General features: G+C 41.5%; 1 protein-coding gene across 1 annotated transcript; it reads right to left on the reverse strand.

Moving 5' to 3' along the window:
* Window positions 1-220: 220 nt before the first annotated feature.
* On the reverse strand, window positions 221-3,069 carry LOC307257597 (G-protein coupled receptor 26-like; the record flags this gene model as incomplete). Its single annotated transcript, XM_080036855.1, has 3 exons — window positions 221-485; window positions 1,460-1,573; window positions 2,399-3,069. The coding sequence occupies 3 exons, from the start codon at window positions 3,067-3,069 to the stop codon at window positions 221-223; spliced, it is 1,050 nt and encodes a 349-aa protein (XP_079892981.1).
* Window positions 3,070-21,566: the final 18,497 nt, after the last annotated feature.

Here is a 21,566-nt window from a genome sequence, read left to right on the forward strand (position 1 = left end):
GACTGATGTACATGGGCTTTCTTGACAATAAGAAGAATACAAGATATTGCCAGCCTTGTCCTTCAAATAGTGATTAGGTTGTTCACTCTGAAGTGACACCATCACACAGAGGTCAATTGTTCTGTCATACCACGGTTCTCATGAGTGTTTACCTCTGTGTCAAATCCAAGACCCCTTCATTGGGGTAAAGTACTCCAATTGTCCCTGGAAGCGACAACCTTCACTGGCCAGGTGGATTGTTGTTGGTAGGTGGTTGGACGTTGTTGGTTGTGTTTCTCCTTGCGTTGTTCTCCATCATGAGGGAGGAAGAGGTCAGTGGACTCCTCTTGAGGACTTTGTTAGCCAGAAGGCTGCAGGTCTTCCTGTACTGGTGACGCAGCAGTGAGTACACAAACGGGTCGCTCGCCGCCTTGCTGTAGGCCAAACATTTGGACAGCACACCCCAATGAGGGCTTATGGGCCCTGGGGAGAAGAGCTCCACCATTCTACCTCGAGGAAAAGCAAAAAGAGACAAAAAGTCACACGCCACCCACGAGCAAAATGCAGCAATTCAGCCAGTGTTATTAGATCAGAGTAATTGGAGTGGAATACATCTAAAAGCAGATGACCCTCCCCCAGTGCTGGAATATTGTGCAAATGTCATCATTTCCCTTCACTGAAATGTCATATCTATGTTGGGGAATATGAATTGATGGGTGTCATTTTTGTTGCTGCTTCTGGACTTACAATCCATCTACAACAAATCCAGTCACACTAATTTTGTCCTAATAAATCAAAATAAAGCTAGGATGAGCTGGAAAAACCTAAAAGGGCATTGTGTTGTTGTTAATCTGGCTTCTTAATTAGTGTGATCTCCAAAGGTCTAATGTGTCTCACCATCACACCGTTCCTAATGTGATTCCGTTCCAATGTCATACCACAATTCTAACAGCTTCTGATAGGTTGATGCCACTAATATCGGGGCTAATACTAATTAGAGCTAGTGATACGATCACTGGCTCATTTGCTATCTTGCTATCTCTCTCTCTCTCTCTTTCTCTCTCTCTCTCATCTCCTCAGGGCTCAGCTCAGTGACAATGATTTAAAAAGTGTGTAGAACCAATACACTATGGCATTATGAAAAGGAAGCAGTTAAGAATGTCTAAAATGTTATCAGATGACTAGATAGCATTGAAATGAATTATCGCCAGCAGCATTTTTTTTTTTTTACTACATGTTTTTTTTTATAGATTTTGTATGTGGAATAAAATAAACAAAAACATAAACATCGCCAGCAGCCACAACAAGGTGAGTGAATACCCAGAATCCCCTTGGTCTTGGGAGAGTTGTTTTAATTCTTGATCCTAAAGTGGAAGATCATCTTTAATGGTTCATCGCCTTCCTGATGATGTATCCTGAGCATTTCTTTTCATTTGAAGACAGGAAAAGGCAGGACATATTCCCATACATTTCTACTCACCTTGTGATGACGTAAGGGGTAAAGCAAATCACAAATGTGCCAATGAATGTACTGATCTTCTTGGTGGCCCTCAGCCTCCTCCGCTTCTGCTCATCCAAGCATTTCTCGCGCACACTGTCAAAACATACATGTCACATTATCTACCCAGGAGGCAAGATCAGACACATGAAGACATAATGAAGCAGTCCATGGAAAACATGTGGGATGGAAGTTAAGATAGCAGAGAGCTGTGAGCTGTCATCTCTGAGTTTTACAATAGAGTCATTTCCCACTGCACAGATGTCAGTTATGAAAATGATGGGCAATTTAAAGTGTGCTTATTTGATTCATCAGAGTGGATGGCAAAGGATAGAAAGGCGAAGTAAGAGGAAGGCAATGCTGACCTTAATGTGACATGATAATGTAAACACTGGCTGACAGCAGGCTTGACATTGTCCGATAATCATCAGTGGAGCATGAGGAGTCATATAGTGGGATGCCCTAGGAAGCGCATTTGTGTATTCTGTGTTTCAAATGACTTTTACCATCAATGATTACAATTTTCTTTTGCAAATATCTGATTAGCAATGTAATCAAATGTATAATGAAGAATGTTCATCAACAAACCAACGTTACATGTTCAATGTTTTTGTTGCAATGTTGATAAATACATTGATTATCATAAGATTATAATTAGGTCCATCAACTAATCAATTCAGCAGTTTTTGCAAAGCAGAGATGAGGAAATCCACCACCATCTCATATTGATGTTCCATATAATCACAGTGCAGGATTTTTGGAATAATAATTATATGTCTTAAGCTCACAGAATGTCTTAACTTTTATGATCAAAATGCTCCTGCACAGACTGGACTAAATGAAAGGGGGCAGATGCATACATTTCTTTTCAGAGGGACCAATGCGTAAAAAGGAGTGAAATCATCTCTACTGTCTGTTTACCTGGGGTGAATATCCACAAGCAGCACCAACGTCTGCATAGTGATCACGTCGATGCGTTTACAGTGGAACCTCGCAACTTTCAGGACTTTCAGATACGTTACACACAACACGATCAGCGCGAGGAGGAACGTGAGAGAGTGCAAAGCCACGGTGAATATGACAAACTGCGTTCCGGCTCCCTTCGCCCTGGCATTGCAGAGAGTGCACGATGCGTAAAGGTGGTGGTACCCGACCCAGGAGCAGCAGGTGGCCACCGTGGAGAAGCAGAGGGAGTGTATCCACGTGTATCCCAGCGCTATCACTGCATCCCGGTGCCGTATTCTGGAGTGGTAACTGAGCGGGAACACCACTGCCACCCATCTATCGATGCTGAGCGCTGCCATGCTCAGCATTGAGTTTGTTGTGAGAAAAGTGTCGAGGAAACCCACGATTTGACAGAAGCCGCTGCCTCCGGGGTTGCCCGTGGTGATGAGCCCGACCAGAGTTAGTGGCATGTTGGAAACACTCAGCAGCAGGTTGCAAAACGTCAAGTTAAGAATAAAAAGACCGGGCACCTGTTTGCGTATGTCTGGGTTGTACATAAAGCAGATCAGCACCACAACGTTGGACAGCAGCGACACGATAATTATCCCCAAAATCAACACGGAAGCAATTACGTCCACTGCGTCCATGGTGCTGCCTCTCAAATCTCCAGACTTTTGATAAGTGCATCCACAGTCCTGATGCAAACTGTCATGGTGAGTTGAAGTCACAACCTATCTAATTACACCGCTGTTACAGTCTCCAAGCGCCAAATGTCTTAAATGAACGAAAAGGTCCTTCCAACAGCATCCAGGAGGAAGTAGGCTGGAAATCATATGCTCACCTGATTATTCCGAGGATATTTGGACATCCCTTTCATGGGAATTGGCTCACAGCAGGAGGTTGGTTCTCGTGAGGCGCTGCGGTAGACCTCTGAAGCACCCTAGTCATGTCACTGGTCTCACCGCCCAGGGTTCCCTCGCTGCGCAATTGCGCATTGATATGATGGCAACTCCGAGGAGGACTTGAAAGTACTTCAATCGTTCGGTCTCTTTTTGCTATCTTCTCTGCCAGAGACTCAAGCAGGTTGGTGCCCCCTGTTCAAAAATAGCTTTTCCAGGTGTAAAAATAGAAGCACGACGCACGAATGTGGGGCTGGTGGTAAGGCTGATGTCATGAGCGTGATGCTGTTGAACACAGCAGTTTTGTTAGTGAGAGATGTGTTGTGCAAAAACCTACAGTACATACGTAGATCAGTATTAACATATCAAAATCAAATTCGTAAAATAATTTATTTTCTCTGACTAATTCAATCACATCACCATTGCCACTTAATTCATTAAAACTGTTGAATCTCAGGCACCATTGCGATGGAACACAGGGAGACCCAGAGTCACATCAGTGCAGCGTGCAAAGCCTTATATGGCGCTTAAAATAGATGCAGTGTAGCTGGACTACATGCATATTATTAGTCCCCAATACAACGGGGTCAAGCCGTGTTCTCCCGTATGTATTGTAAAATATTGTACAAGTGATGGAAATAACAGTTACTCTCTGAAACTTGGCTTGTCTGGATTAAGTGAGAATGCTTTGATGTGCTTTATGCCCACGCATTTAACACTTCAACACATAGTGATTCCAGTCACATTGTGCATTGGAATCATTGTTCACTGGTACTGTAAAATGACAGAAAATAGGATTTCCTTTCTTTTTTGTCTCTCACATTCTGTTAGGATATTAATGTTAAGGGCACCTGTAGAGGCCTCAGAAAGGTAAAAGGACACCAACAGGAGTGTCCTTTTACCTTTCTGAGGATATAGCCACACATGAACCCATCAAAAAGTAGGACACATCTTTGGATGGCAGTGTTCTCATTGGTGAATTGAAGATGCCACCTCAGGCAATGTGTCTCCTGTCTGGACCTATTTATGGACTGCACCTGGAATAGCCGTGGTGCATCTATAACATTTTAACTATTCAACAGGTGACGCTGAACCTGGGGTTGAGGTGAGCTGTCACACACTACACAAAATCTAGAAAAATCAGCCTCCAAGTGTGAGCTGGCCTGCAAAGACAAAATGTTTAAAATATATGTTTAGAAAGGAAATTGCCTACAATGAACAATGTGTGTTTATTTGGTAACTATTTTGGTGCATGCAGTGCCTTGTGTGTTGATAAGCAACACTTTGTGAGTCATCATAAATGTTTGACTTTGACAAATGACAGTAAATTAAACTGAAAACATGATTTTAACAACAAAACCATGTGGCTTCAAAGCGGCTACGAGTAACATTTAAATATCTTTTAAACAGCCTCATGTTTCCTCTGATAATCATAAATTACCTTTAACAGCAAACGAGACCATCAGTGCAAAGAAAGACGTTTTTAAATAGTTTTTATTACTCCTTTTGGTCTGGTCGCACACCCAGTCCGATTTTCGGTTCGCTCGTGCAGGCTCTATTGTCACATATCCGTATTGGTCGCAGATTTCAGTGTGGCGCTGCAATGTGAATTGAGAAGCCTATCCCTCCAGGTGAGGGAAGGGGAGCGGGAGCCTTGTTTGAGACAGTTATTTGTCGTCATAATGACTGATAACGGGGCTGAACCATCAAAGAAAAAAAAGAGAATGCAATGAAGAAAAGCTAAAAGGGAGAGTGATATAGGCTACGGGGGACGAGGGCGTTGCCAAGCAACGTGTATACAATTTCACGAGAGCGAAACTAGACTGCAGTGTTTACTCCTAAATGAATGAGCGGTTGGTACTAACACAAAGTTTGCTTTGCTTCACCATCATCAGATAACCATTATCTGAAATAGTAATTATTTACAACAACATAAACACATTACCTCATCGTGATCCATACTAACTGCCGTCTATCGTTCATTCGCTTTCTGTGAGGAGTCGGACACGGTCGGACACGTAATCTTTCAGCTCCGTGAGAGAGAGTAGTTAGGTGACACTGCTCAACTCATTGCAATCCAACCCGATCTCACGCCGAGGCGTGAGATAGACACGCATGGACCGGCGTGTCTATTACACGCCTTGCCTGACCAGGGCGTGTGAGTTACACGCGCACCTCCCGCAGTCAAGATGGCCGCCGCGGTGTTCCGTCAATGTACAAGCGCACCTCCCGTAGTCAAGATGGCCGCCACGGTGTTCCGTCAATGTTCTATCTATATTCTAACCTCTCCCTGTCCCCTTGCCCTAACCCTAACCACCCACGCCAGGGTGTTTGTCTGCGGGGCTGCAGCTGGATAGTATTGAAATGCTGGGAGAACATGTCGGCCCCTGTTGGTGCTATTCCTCCGTTCATTTAGACGGGCGGGAGGTGCGCGTGTAACTCACACGCCCTGGTCAGGCAAGGCAATAGACACGCCGGTCCATGCGTGTCTATCTCACGCCTCGGCGTGATACCGGGTTGTGCAATCAGGTGTGTGTGGCAGTGACTGGCATTAGTTGATGCAGTGTCAAAACCACTCTCACGGAGCCGAAAAGAGTCCTCACACTTTCAACACACGGACATGCACTATATTGCTCCCTTCTCAGTTCACACTCACGCGCCTGGCACGCGCTTTGCGACAGCGGGCGTCGTAAAAATACTACCGCTTTTGTCCAAAGGGGACGCCAACGTGCCATGTTACTCGTAGTGGCTTTAAGTGTATTGAACTCAAATATGTACTTCCAGAATAGTTAGTCAATTATTGTTACCTTGGTTGTCGGGAGAGAGTAGGATCATGGGCCAAACGCAGACACACAAGGCTATAACAGTAATTTATAGAGAAAGCAAGTTTCAGGACTTCTAAGCAGACTTGGTCGGGCAACTCTTGTGAGCAGGAGGAAAGTCAATGGCCTTGTTAAACTCCCAACCTTGCTGATCACTTGTATGGGTTGTATGCTTCAGGCATACTTTACACAACTCTGTTTGACAAAGATAACACAATGCTCACTTTCAGATGCATGTTCTGTGTGGAATAGCAAGTAGAGCCTCAGTGATGCCTGGAAGAATTACATATTAGAAGTGTGTCCTCTTTCTCAGTTTGGCTTAAATACCAGCTGAAATAACATTTGGAATAAGGTTTAGGCTGCATTTTTGCATGAAGGTGGTGGCTCTATTCATTTAAAATGTTCCACATTAAGTGTAATGCAGTAGCGTCGATAACTGTACTGAGTCATTCTTTTTCTAATGTATGGCAGAATGTATATTTTTCATAAATGAGTGAGAGCATTGTTTGATGTACAGCAAGGCAAGACAACAAGTCTGCTGAACGTCTTGCTTATGGTGGGGGGGGGGGGGGGGGGGGACATTGGGCCGTGGTTCTGTCATCCAGCCCTCACAGTAATGTGTTGTGGTGGCGGTTGCTGGGGTCCAGTGTAAACAAAACAGAACTCACTGTGAGCCTGTCAATGTGAAGCATTTTGATATATGAGCATTATATTATTTTTGTTGTGAAGCACTTTCTTCTTTCATCTAATCTTTGAATACAGAATAGACTAATTTACCACTGTCACACAGACTGCCATATGTCTGAGCTCGTTTTTAAATTTAAATTAACTTGCTCAATGAGAACCTCCCAGTGGGGATGAAGGTTAAAATTACTCTGCGTGCAATAATTGATTTTCCTCATATTAGTTCCAAGGGCAGAACCAAAAGCATGGATGTGATCTATAGTGTTTAATTGAAGGAGATTTATCCACTGCCAAGAGAAACCAGAAACCTTTGTTAGAATAGTGGTCACATATTCAGCTGTCTAGCCATCCTACTGTATAAATGATCAGTAATGACAAATGAACTGACAAAAAGTCGCTGCCCGGATTTTCTAATTAATTCCACAGAGACAAGTTTTACACAACTGCCCTTTCCACATAGAGAAGCGAGGATGGTAAAGATGTTTTATTTTTTTGCACAGCATCAAATCTCAGCATTGCTCCCCTTACATTAATAGGATAAAGATCATCTGTAATGTGCTTACAGACTTTGAGTCATGTGGTAAAAGGTTAAGGCTACACAAGGCATTTGTATGATTCCCCATACGTCTCTGACAACAGTTGTACATTTTGTAATGCACATTTACAGCAGATGTATTTTTTATCTGGGGAGAAAACGAGAGCACATTTGCAGCTCTCAAGCGAAATAAAATGTAATTAAATCAACAATGTTATTTGTTTTTTAAAGCCTCTATGTGTAGATCTGAAAATGTTTTTTCTTGGGTGCCATCCAGGGGTAGGATCAACAAAGACACTGTAGCTGTGGGGACTGTAGACACAAAATGAAAACTCAACTGAAAATGCAAGGTGGTCAAGCAGTGACTTTTTCCTAACTTTTTTTCTGACAAACCCTAACTTATGGGACAACTACAAGCATAATGCGTAATGCCACCCAAATAATGTTCCTATACAGCTCTTGGAGAACCAACCATTTGATTCTCGTCTTCTTACTGTAAGTTCAAGCTGTAGTCAGTTGCATGTAAAGCAGCATTGACTGTGTCTTGTATCTGTAAGAATTAGCTGATTCAATCTGACTCTAATATTGATTTGTCTGCTCGACTGGACGGTGTGCACTAGCACTGTTTCTGCTTCATCAACCTGCAGTATCACATTGTTTCAATTGCTCGACCATATAAGAAGGTAATACAATGCATGTTAGCGATAAGACAAGGCGTGTGGTTCTTTCACATCAGTATCTATCAGTATAAATCAGCTTTGGGTCTAGCAAGGATGAGATACGACTCCAAATTATTAAATCAGATCGTTATCTGCACTTTCCTTCTTTTGACAAAATCACCTGTTAAACAGATCTTACATCCAATGGTTTTCCCCTCATCAAATGCAGAAGTGCTTTCATCTTGAATTTGCTATCCAAAGGCGGCGTTTTTTTTTCTTCTTTTGGGTGAACCTCAAATGGATGGTGGTATCTTGGTTGTAACATGAATTCTTGCAGCCATTCCAGGCTGAGTTAATCGTGCTCGCCCATCTGCTTTGATGTCCTTTCTCTGGTAATGAGTGTGACATCGCTGAACACGAGCATGACTTGAAGCAGCGCCCAGTCTATTTTTTTAAATTTTTTTAATGAACCGAGGAGTATTAGTCCTAATGAGACACCATGATGGCACATGTCAAGACCTTCATAAACTGAGCATATGTGGTTTCGTCATTTAGTGTGTGCATGTGCATGTGTGTGTGTGTGCGTGCGTACGTACGTGCGTGTGTGCGTACGTGTGTGCATGCGTTTAAGTGTGTGTGTGTGTGTGTGTGTGTGTGTGTGTGTGTGTGTGTGTGTGTGTGTGTGATGCATGTTCCTGAAGGTGACTGGCTTTCTTCTATTGCTGGTAGCTATGCTTATGTGTTTTCATTTGTCTCAAACCTTCAATTCTTGTGGGAATTGGAATTTTCAGAAAGGACAGACATCTTAAGAATTTACTCATTGGAATATGTGTGTCAGATCTTTTGTTTTTTTCTTTTTAAAAGAACAAAGTAGTTAATGAAACTTCCACATGAGCATAGTAAAGCAAATACTACAGTATGCAAGATGCAGAGCAGTGCTGGCAGTAGTGCTCGTGGCGGAATAAACACACGCCTGGCTACAGCTGGCTCATCCACAATTGTAGAGGCTGTCTTTCTGTGTTATTCTTTGTTTGTTTGTGCCTGGACAGCCATTACACTTCTGTAAGAGTATAAGATTCCCATATTTATATTGGGCCTGCCTGCTTGTCTGTGTCATGAGTCATGCTTTCATATGTTGGTCGGGTGATTCAGAGGAGCAACAGATAAATCATTAGCATGCAAATATGTTTCTGCATTTTAATCTCCATGAAGGTCAAAGAGTAGCAGCAGCAGCACACAAAGCATGTGTTTAATTAATTTAATTTTAATTCTAAACAATTAACCAAGGGCTCTCAGTGCAGCCCTATTGTTGGATTATATAGTTTTATCACACAGTTACACATACAGTATTTAGCATTGCATTTTGTACCACTATGATATATATATAGAGAAATATTTATTCCAATGTATAATTTAGACTGTAAGAGAATTTGAGTATTTCATCCTGTTGCAAAAGCTGTTATCATTTGAGGGTAGCATTGCTCATTTCACACTCGTTACATACATACAATCAAACACATCTGAAGGGCAGGCACCTTTCCTTCCACGACTGTGATGGCTGACCTCCCACAGGGGGTAAGAAGTCTTGACTGGGAGCAACAACCTGTCAACACCATTCCTGAACTGATGTAAACACACTCATTCAGCCCTGAAAGGAAAGGATATTCCACCCACCCTCTCTTACAGTTTTTGCCGATTGCTTACACACATGTTGCAGACTTTGGCCCACTGTGTCAAAACTTAACACACAGGCCGAATGAGACAAAGCACATGGAGATAAACTTCTAACTTATACGGCAAAATGAAACTCTTGAAACAAAACCTAACAATCCCATCTCAAAACTGTTTTTAGCATCAAAACAATACACACACGCACCTTTGAATTACTCTTTCCAAACAGCAACAACACACAGATGTGCTTTATGCAAAACACAGCTGTATTCAGTACTTTGGATGGTTTTTGATTTTAGAAGTCTCATACTGATTTTGTTCGTGAAAGATTGATTCACTACAGCTCATCTAGACATATGAAAATAAAAATAAAAAAGCTTCTGGAAAAAAAAGTGTATTTTGCAATGTCATGGTTTTGGCAAACAAAAAAAACAATAGGTAGGATGCACTTCAAGAAGCAATTCAGTGTATCACTACTATACTGTAAACTCTGAAACAAATACGAGAAAATTAAAAAAATAAGTGTTGTAAGGAATGGGGCAGGAGGATTATGAACCCTTTGGATACCGCCTCACGCTTGCGTCTGGCCACATCGCCTCATCGACATCACATGCAATTTCATCCTTTGAGAGCCAACAGCGAAAAATATTCCTGATATCCAGTCTAAATGACCTAATTATGGAGCTATTGTGTAGTTGGGTTGGACTTTCTGCCCAGGCTCCTACATTGATAGGCCATGATCTATAACATGGTCCACTATAGTGACCCTGTCTCCGCCTGTTGCCTTCTTTGTCCTCGTCCTCCTACCGCTCTCTCTTGTCCTCTTCCCCTGTCTCACAAAGAAGCTGAGCTCACCTGAAGTCTATTTGTAATGCTAAGGCACACACTGATTGGTATTCAATTAGCTTTATTTTGTACATTCCAGGTGTGTAAGTCTGTGTGCTTTTCCAAGTTTGGTTGTGTTTAGTATTTTACATAGATGTGTTTTCCCAATGATTGCAGGAGATTTCATTTTTGAACAATGTGTCTTGTGTAAAAAACTGTGTGTAGTGTTTTGCAAGAAGTGTTTTGGAGAATTTCAAACACAGTGCAAAGCATATTTTGTGTTTGTGGGGTTGGTGCTTGTGTTTAGGGCATGGTCACCAAAGTTAGAGGTTGTGATGCTTTGGGCCTAGCAACCACTATCAGTGTGTAAGCATTAGGCAAAAACTGTATTAGGCATACTGTAGAGTCTTGAGAGGCAGATATTCTGTGTTACAGTAAAGCTTTGTTTGGTTGCACAATATAAGGAAAAATAACAAAGTATTTACTCTTTCCTTTAAATATGTGGGATGATGGTTTCAAGTGTACACAGACAGCATTAGAAGTACTGGGTTTAAGTGTTTAATTAGAGAGATTCAGCTGGTGCAGACAGAACAAAAAACATGTCGCAAGATATGGAAAGCTTAGCCCTATAGGTAATGTTTCAATATAGGCGTTTTTACAGACAGTAAAAACAATGCATTTGAAGTCAATGCCTTTTTTCCCTCTGAACGTAAACGCTTTACCAAAGCGAATTGAGGGAAGTGAGAGACTAAAGGGGATTGAATATTGCTGCTTCACTGATTCATCTCAGCAAAGTGTGTGTGTGTGTGTGTGTGTGTGTGTGTGTGTGTGTGTGTGTGTGTGTGTGTGTGTGTGTGTGTGTGTGTGTGTGTGTGTGTGTGTGTGTGTGTGTGTGTGTGTGTGTGTGTGTGTGTGTGTGTGTGTGGAGGGAGGGAGTTACTGCACACCTTTGGGGGTAATGGGGAATCTGGGATTTGTCCTGTTTCTTTGTCTACCCGCTGTGATGAGAAGCCACTGTTGTCACACAGCAATGGCAGCAATCATTCAGCCTACCGTGTCTGTGGTGTAGTGGGCGGATGGATTCACCTCCTCCTCCCTGACAGTCAGGACTGATGATGCTGCTACAGTGATTACAGTCAGAGACAGCTCTTGGGGAACACACACACAAACGGTAGGGAGAAAAAAAGGTTTGAAATTATGATTGTGTCCAAACAATTTAAGATTGTTCATAGAGATGGTGATTCTGGGGGGAATCAAGTATAAAATGACTAATTTTATTATTATATTATTAGATATTTACCTGTATGTGATAATGGACACTTGACATGTCTTCACCCAGTGGCGTCATTAGGCCTTATCTTAAGCCCCCCTAAATAATTTTATGTTTATTTATAAAAAAAAAAAAAAATCAATATAATGTGTCCAGACTATGAGTTTAAATAAATAAACCAGCTATTATTAACTTAAATGTGATCATGAATCTTAGTTTCCCTTCACTTCATAGTGGAAGCGGTAGAGAGTCAGAGTCAGTGCGTCGTTATCCAGTCCATTCCACTTGTTCATATAGAGCACGCCTAGACTGAAATCCAGTCCACGTTTTCCCTGCAACCTAGGTTGCACTCGGTACCTGGGTACCTGCAGTGTGTGTACCGGGAGCGGAGCTGTGGATTTTTTTCTTTTGTTGTTGTTGTTAATGCTGCCAGGGGGGCCCCCTCCAAAAAAAAAAAAAAAAAAATATATATATATATATATATATATATATATATATATATATATATTTCGTTTGTGTGTTTGATATTAACATCATATTATGCAAATGTAAGTTATACAAAATAAGGGATAAAATGTTTTGGTCTAGATATTTAATAGCCTAAAAATGTAATCAGTTCATCTGGGAGGTAATCCGAAATTATCTGATCATGTCCCGTTCACATCCATGCACAGTGTGTATTGAGTTTATTTAAAAACAATTGGAAATGGGGCTGCCTCAGTTGCCCATGCACTGTGTATAGTCTATAGCCTTCAGCCTCGTCTGTGGAAAAAAAGATATCTGGACAAGAGTTCTTATGCTTCGTTCCTCTCACTGCATTTAAATGCATTCATTATATTACAGAGAAATATGTTCCGTAAAAGAAAAAGAGCTCCAAGCCCATCCCAGAGGACCCTGCATAATATTTAATTTTATATTAATATTTTATGGAAAATCCATGTGTCCTTCTTCAATAGCTTCTAATTCATTTGACCCAGTGTCTCCAAATGATTTGTTCACACAAAATTCCTCAGATTTAGCCTCTTAATTTTTCTCTCAAAGTGCACCAGATTCATGCATTTCACTCTAAAAAAGTTTAAAAAATCTCCCGGGGGGGCAAACCCCCGGACCTCCCTAGGAGGGTAAGGATCTCAGCTGGATATTATTTTCGCACAGCTGCACAGTGGAGGCACTAGCAGAAAACACTGGGTGTGTGAATGATATTTAACAAAGATCTATAGTTTCAGCAGCGCTACAATTGGAGAGGGGCCCCCTAATCATATTTCGCTTAGGGCCCCCTGAAGGCTTGGGCCGGCTCTGGTGAAATTAAACGTTCGCTCACATTCTGTGCATCTCCTTGGGGCTAAGCCCCCCCTGTCCTTAAAACCTAGTGACGCCCCTGTCTTCACCTTTATGAAGTATTTTATGGCTCCTGTTTTGAAAATGTTGATACAGTGCTTCCCTCTAGTGGATAGGAAATGATCATACTTTCTTTTTTTTTAATCCTGCTTTCCAACCATAGGCCGTGTCTGAACTGCCATACTAGCGTCCTACATCCTACATACTCACCATCTGCATACTCTCTACTCAAAGATCGATTGTGTATGCGAGCTGCGTCTGAAACGTTCTCAGTTGAAGTATACTCAAGCAATGAAGAATTTCTTCTTCTTCTTATAAGATTCAGGCAGTTTAGACACTGTTAAGCTTATAACCGCCCTCTACAGGTTAGATATTGAACTAGATTTTTACAGTCCTGTGTTCATCATCTGTGTTTTAGACCTCTTGTTTTATAATAATGATGTTTTGAGGCGGAGGATCCCTCCGACGCTCTGTCCGGCTCATCAGCACTCAGCTGTCTGTGAGTTGAGCTGGACGAGCCGCGGCGTGTGGAACAGCGATCTGTTCTGATCTCTCTCCACTATCAGACTCACAACACTCATTTCACTTAGTGACTCTAATGTTGTTAGGTATTTATCTTCATCTCTTATCTATTGTAAGAGTGTATGAATGACTGCACGTACAGTTGTCAGATCGCGGAACCCCAAACAATGTTGTTGCCTAGCAACTTGCTCGAAAATATTTCATTTTCCTGGGCGGGTAGAATTGACCCAGTGCATTGTGGGGCGGTTGAGTAGGAAAAGTATACGATCGATTCATACCCAAAATCTTCCCGGAAGTTAGTACTCATCCGGGAATTTCTCACATACCCAAACTCGCATACCCAACCGTCACATACTCAAATTGAAGTCAAAATGAGTATGAGTAGGACGTTAGTATGGCAGTTCAGACACGGCCATAGATAGTAGTTTCCAACGTGTGTATTGCTACTTGTATGAAATAATATTATTATACAAAAAATAAAAAAATAAAAACATTTGTTGTTCAAATTAATTAGGGGCTTGATATTGTATTCACCTATTGTAGCCACACCCATTATCAATGATAATAATGATTAATAATTTGTTATTGTCATAGTGATTCAACTGATTCATTTCTGTAGGTGCTCATTCCTGTGCGATACAAGATGTTTATACTGTTCGTTATAACCATAGATAGTATAATAAAGTTATAACAAGTGACAGAGACAGGAAGTGACAAGGGGAATGCTTTTGCCGCAGCACTTCTAGACCCTATGGTGATCATTTCCTGTTATGGCCAGAAGAGGGCACTCTCTGCTCTCTGTAGTACTGTCTGCCTGCTGAACCTGGGGGAGGTGAACTGCTGCTGTCTGAGCTGTCAGCACTCATTACTGCTGTCCCATTAAAGTGATGTCAGTGGCACACCATTAGCAGTGAAAGGAGCAGCTGCCCTGCCTCCAGGCCAAGTCATAAGAGTGAACCTATGGTTGGTCAGGGAGGTCTGTGTGTTAACCTGCTATAAGCAAGTGCAGGGAACAAACTTTTTTTTGTGTTTTTCCCAAAATGGTCTCCAAAGCTTATTCTTAAATCCAATCACACAGTATGGTCTTGGATTAATATATTATATCACTCCAAAATTCAAGTTATGTTATGGTGAAATTAAAGGGAGATTTGATAGGTATGAACTTGCACCCACATATTGAAGTCTTGGGGAATGACTAACTCAAGAACCCTATAAAGTACACACATATTATCAGCCTTAATCACAATGTAATGCTGAAACAGTAAGGACTGTTCTATCCCTTTACGATGGATACTTGCCCAAATGTAAACAATTGCATACAGTATATACGTACAATGTAGGATGTGGACATATTGTGTGAAAGTGAGATAAATTCTGAGAAAAATAAAAATGTCCTTTTTAACATAAAAACTTTAGACTAGGTAGAGTAAAACCAACATTTTGCCTTGTTTGTTGAGACGTTTTTATTTGTAGAAATAAATCACCATATGCAGCTTACTCACATTACATCGTCACATTGTTTCATGGTTGACATGAATTCTGGATATTGAAGTAAACAGTTACCACTCTCAGCCATGTGGGGGCACCATTGTGTGGAGTTGCCACATTTGGCTTTGGCTCATGTAGGATGTGTGTGTAAGTGACAATTAAATATAAATTATTTTTAAAAAATGAATGAATGTTGGTATGGTATTAATTCCTGATTTTCTCAATTTGAATCCTAGCATTATATGTGCTTTAAATAAACCCCTCACAATTGACACATAAAACATATGATATTTAGACATGTCTCAAACACTGAAGGCCAGCAACACTTCAGCTCTCTTAACACTGTCTCCTTCCTCTCCCTTAGATCCTTGCCACCCAACACACGCTACGCCTTTGGACATTGACTCTGACCAGGATTTGAATGGTATTTGGGGTCAAAACCACAATATCCCCCATTTGCCTTTGCTCCATTAATGGCCTATTTAGCGCATTGCCGATGGCGGTAAAGAGATAGCTGGGCTTTATACCTTCTGACTGGATATATTAGCAGGTAATGTCGTTAAAGAGGATTAGCGGATGGAAAGAGAGGAAAGGAGAAAGAGAGGTAGAGTGGCTGAAAGGGCCGTAGGGATGGCGGGGCAGTAAATAGGCAGGTGATAGCAGGGAGGACAGGAGAGCTTATGCTGCCTTGTGCTGCCTCTGGCTATAGATGGGGGATTAGCAGCAACTGGGGCTTCTCTGGTATCCCCAAGCATGTTGAGTCATAGCTGCTTGATCAGAATAGAATCAAAATGTATGTCCGACAATAAAAAGGGCCTTCTACATACGAGCAATGAAGAAAGATGTGTGTGTGTCTCATAATAAAGCTGTCCTCTCTTTTTTACAATTGATAGAGACATCAGTTGTCATGGTAAATAAGTGGTTTATGAAACGCCGGTCTTCTTGTGGTTAACTTTTTCCTCTGATCCCATGTAGTCCGTCAGTCAGGAATGTGCCATGGGTGGAGGTCAAGAGTCCCGACAAACTAAACAAATGATCTTGTTTACTGTTTTCTGTACTTAACCTGCTTTCTACTCAGATACATACTTAAACAGGCATTGCGACATTTAAGGGTGACCTTTTAGGAAGTTAAGTGAGCGAGTGTGTGCATGCATACCATACAGAAATGTAAAAAGTCCAACACTAAGCCAAAAAAGGAAAGAGAAAAAGTCAAATGATTGAATGATTGCTGAGCAGCATGTGTTTCATGAAGGAGGCTGGATGTCCTGTATGTCACATACTTGAAATACATGTTTGAGCTTGATGCAGAAGTTCCCAACCTTATAACTAAGTCTTTGTTTTGCCTTTTACCTTGCCCACATGTCCATGCAAACATATTGCAAAAAGACAAGTCCAAGCAAGTTGACTTTAGGAATTTAGAAAAAAAACACAAAAAGTATTAAATGTTTGCAGAAATATTCAGTATTGATTGTCTTGGCGATGGGATCAACTTTTCCCAAAATGATAATATACAAACGTATACTATATAATGTTGCTGTATCTTTAATGATGAATGTTAAGCAAACACTATTGTGAATTCGACTGACCATTACTGCTTCCTCCTGAAGACCTTACAGATGAAAAACACCTTTGAATGAACTTCTAATCTGGTCCTCCCCTCCTCCACCTCTCTAGCTGCCATAGACTAATGCCCTAGACCCGAAGGCTTTTGGCTCGGCTCAGCTAAGCTGTTTTGGGGGGATTTGATCTTGCAGAGATGACATTGAGTTAGAATGGGTCAGTGCAGAATCTGCTTTAGCCACAGTCTGCTGGAAAGGAGTCAAGTGGAGGGCAAGCACCTGGGCTAGCTGACCTTTACCTGGAGAGAGGAAGCGAAAAGGGATTTTAAGAGGTAGGGGGTCACTTTCTAAATTTCAGGGATGAGTAAGTGAAGCATTTAGCATCCCATAATACCCTGTCATAAAAAAACTGGAATGGTATCATCCATAATCAATCTCCATCCATCTCCTTATCCACTTTAATTTTGGTGTGTGTTTCGGTGTCACACATCAATACTTCCTCGTGCTCGCTCAACTTTCCAAATCTTGAAAAAGTGTGAGACTGTACTCTTCTCCAGGGGAGGTACGTATCAAAAATCTTGTTCCTCCTGCCAAGACATCCCTGTGACCATCTCTGCTCTCAGCAGCACCAAGCATATGAAAAGGCGCATTGTGTGCTGCTTCACGCTCCATGGCCAATTGACTTCTTTTCCCATTAAACGAATGCACTGTTTACCTAATCTTTCATAGCATTTCAAAACCATTAAAACCGAGAGGATTATCCTAGTGTTTCTGACGGTGTTTCTTTACCTCGGGTACCGGTGTCCCAATAAGGCTTTCCCTCCCTTTGCTCCTGCTCTCTCTCTCTCTCTCTCTCTCTCCCTTCTTTGCTCTATTCAGTCTATTCAGTCTATTTTCCCTTTCTCAACTTTCCCTTCTCTCCAAAGATGACTTGCTGCATAGTCTAAATTCTTAAAAGTGCAACCTCTCCATCTCACCAAGGGACAACTATTCTCCCCGCTCTGAATAAATAAAGTATTATTGTCCTATTCAAGCAGATTAAGCAGATCTAAAAGGAGTCAATCTGAAATTGGGTTTAATTCAGCACTTATCTGAGTTCTTGACTGCTTTCCTGGTGTATACTTGTGTGTCTTTGAGCAGGAAGTTGGTGTGGGTTAGAGGGGCTACATTTCAGAGAGTGTAACTTACTGTTGAGCTAAAAGAGGAAATTGTGAATTGAATTGCATTTAAAACCCCTCTTTGTAAAACTAGACAAGGCACAAAGCAAACTCAGATGCCAGAACATTTGGCCAGGATCTACAAGTAGGTGTATATAGGCTATAGTCAAGCTCCATTGCAACCCTGAAGCTGTGTGAGCATGCTTTTACTCACTTCACGTTGTTTGAGGTCAAAAAACAACACATTCTGCTTACAAGATTTGATTTAAGTTTTTATGGAATTCTATATTTTTGTTTGGCACTTATTAAATATAAATGGGAATGGTACTGTCTGCGTGACTTTTCTAAGGATTTCAATCAGTGCAGGAAGTAGTATATCCTTTTATTTTCTCAGACCTACAATTAACAGAAGTGTTTTATATGACCCCATCTGGACATTAGCATAAGTGAAAACCTTACAAAATATATATATATATATATATTTATTTGAAATATCTACAGTATATGTATGTATATATTTAAGTGGTTAATAATATTCACTTCTTTGTTAAACAAGTTTTATTAAAGCACATGATTTGTTTTACTCAAACAAATATAAAATAATATAATATATCTATAATAATATAATCAAAAGATTAGTATTTATCATTACTGCAAAGTGTATAGTCTGATGAAGTGCACATTGTGTGTATAACTATGCTTGCACACACACACATGCAGGAGTGGGTCACTCATGTTGATTGAGTGGCTGCTGATGATGCTGAGGGTTAATCTGTATTTAGTTGGTCCATCCGGATGCCTTAGAGGCCATCTTATTAAAGGAAATGAGACGTTGTGAGGCCTTTTTCAACAGACAGTTACTGAGCTCTGCGTGCATTCCTTTGTGTCTCCTGCAGAGTGGATAGGAACAGCGCTGTCCACAGTGGGTCCTGGCTGTACAAAGCCAGACAAAAAGGCCCTTGTGCTGGTACACATGTTAGAGAGGACATGCCGGTGTGTCAATCCAGTGCAATTATGAAAGTTTATCTCCAAACAGAACGTGACCACCGCAGACGGCTGAGGTTCTGAGCTATTTGGATCAAGATAGCCGAAGAATCTAGAACCGTAATGCTTTAAAAGATTGCCCAGCCCCTCTAGTTACAGGGGCGGAGGTTGAGAAAAATGGGGACCTGTTGAAATAGACTAATAACGTCTTATTCGGGTCATTTTTGGCTTGCCAAGGAGTTGACTGTACGTTTAGATGAAAGGGTTTAATTGGAAATGATAACCTGCTGAAAGAAGGGATCTGTCGGCCTACAAGCCCTGGCTGTCTGTCTGCCAGTACTGCAACAATATCCACAGGGAGATTGGCAGATAGAAGCTGCTGTCAACGCCCTCAAGCTCAGGGTCGTTCCAGTATAAGCCCTGCACTTGTGTTTGCTTCAGCCAGGGTACGTGGCACTATTACAGGCTGTGCGCAAGAAGCCCCACAAACAGCTAAAGTTGCACACACAAGTGTGCATAGAGTGCAAGGAGTGCATGTACACAACGTTTGATACTTTTGCATGATAAGGATAAAAGGATGAAGACACAAGGCAGATGAGCATCAAGGAAAGCAGGACTCAAATGCTTTGGGACCATCAGGGCAGTTCAACAAGATCCAGGACATCAAAGGCACTTAAATATTTTTCATTCTTGGGGCCACAAAATGCAGGATGATATGACAGGCACACAATAGGCCCACAGTTTCCTCTTGGCCCCTGCAGTAGTGTTGACATGGATAGAAATTAAGTTATCACCCCTTTTTAAAGTCCAGATGGCTGTCAGACAAGGCCTTGTAGCACAGGGGAAGATGTGGTGGTTCCAGCAGAGGGCTACTTTACATGGCATGCTGTGTCTCACATCTCCTTTTCCACTAGTACTACACTGCACGACTCATACCCACTTCCTCCATGTGAAACAGCAATGTGTTATAGTAGACTGATGTTTTCAATAAACCTTGTGTGGGGCCTGTGTTTTGATGTTTTGTACCACAACTATATTTAGTTGTTGTATAAGTTGATATTACTGTATGTGACCTTATTTTATTAAATACATTGTAGTAATTTACTCCACTAATCCACTAAAACATTTCTAAAAAAAGAAAGATTTGTAACTGTTGTGTATTTTCATGCGGTGCATTCAATTCCCCTTCGTCTTAATGTATTCTGCATGTGCTTTGGAGTTTTCCAGACATTGGCTCATTTGCCCACTCACTGACTCATGGTCAGTTATGTTTCCTCCTTTAGTGATCACCTTGATACAGTATAAGTGGCCTGGAAATAGACCCAATGGAGCCTGTATGTTGCATTAAGACGGTGACTCCAGTTACTCCTTGTGGCCTCACTCCAGGCCCAGTTACAGCTACTTTCTGATTCTGTCAGGTTCCTATCAGAGCTTCGGAGAGCTTCCTTGGTGTGCTTAAGCTGTTTTATGGAGCAGCTGAGAGGTTCACCTACTGGATCTCTGCCAGTGTCTTTGTATCACAATTCCACTCAGCTCCTTAAGTATTGTTATGTTTTGTGTGATACTTGATGAGCTTCCAAACCACAGTGAATTAGTTGGCTAGCCATCCTGGCTCATCGTCAATCCAATTTGGTTTTATTATTATCCGGTGTTTATGCTGTTGGTTAGTGTTATTTATCAGTATTTATCAGTCAATCTCCTGAGTGTTTCCTCCTTTCTCAAGTGCCTGGACTCCTCCTATGACCTGTTACACCTCCCTGTCTTCTTACAACTTTGTTCCATGGTTCTTGACAGCCCCCTGAAGTAGTCCATCCTGGTTCTTCAGTACTGGCTCAGTTTTGTTTGTCTAGACCTCAAGAAATCCTGGATTTATGGGTCTGTCTGGACTATCCCGATTTTTTCCCCAAGGTTTTCTCTTAAAAAAGCTGTGCACAAACCTTCCATATCCTTCATACATCATCCGAAAATATGTTGTCTATACTGAGTACATCATGACCAAATGCATATGTGCAATAGAAAAATTGCTACAGTATTTATTTGGGTTTAACACAGTGCTTAAATAATAGCCCTGTTGTACTCACAAATAAAATTAGTACAACAGTATAAGAAATATACTGATATCAACCAATGGTAATAAATAACAAAGGCACAAAATTCCCCAGAACTCTTTCATAACCAAATTTTAGGAGTTTGGTCACACAATTAAACTTTCATCATGTTGACCCCATCAAGGGTATGCCCCATCCTTACTCATCCCTAAAGACACACAGATTAAGAGGTTCCTTCTTTAAAAGGAGAGTCGATGCTAACCACCAGAGAGCCACCATTTAATTACGACACACAGGAAATTATCCCTAGAATGGGCCAGTGCTGATAAGAAGTCCAGCCCCACTGGATGACAGCTCTAGAAACCTGAGAGAACTTATCACCAAAGTAAGGGGTGGGGGCCCACCACTGGGCATCTGACAATCTGATTGGACTGTCATCCCCAGGTCATAATTAATATATTTATCAAATTAATAACTGAAAAGAAAATCTCAGCATCATTGGCGCTATTGTAGAAAGAGCCTTGCCCTGGCCCCAGAGGTGAACAGTGGCCAAATTCATGTGGCGGCCGGTTTCCCTTGTGGCTAATAAGGCTTCTGTCAGTATAATGGGCCAGAGGGGGGGCAAAGTGAGCTGCCTCTTTTGGAAGCCATGACAGATAAATTGCCTCCCCCCTGCGTAGAGT

This window comes from Ammodytes marinus (genome assembly GCF_949987685.1).
Source record: "Ammodytes marinus genome assembly, chromosome: 11".
Lineage (NCBI taxonomy): Eukaryota > Metazoa > Chordata > Actinopteri > Uranoscopiformes > Ammodytidae > Ammodytes > Ammodytes marinus.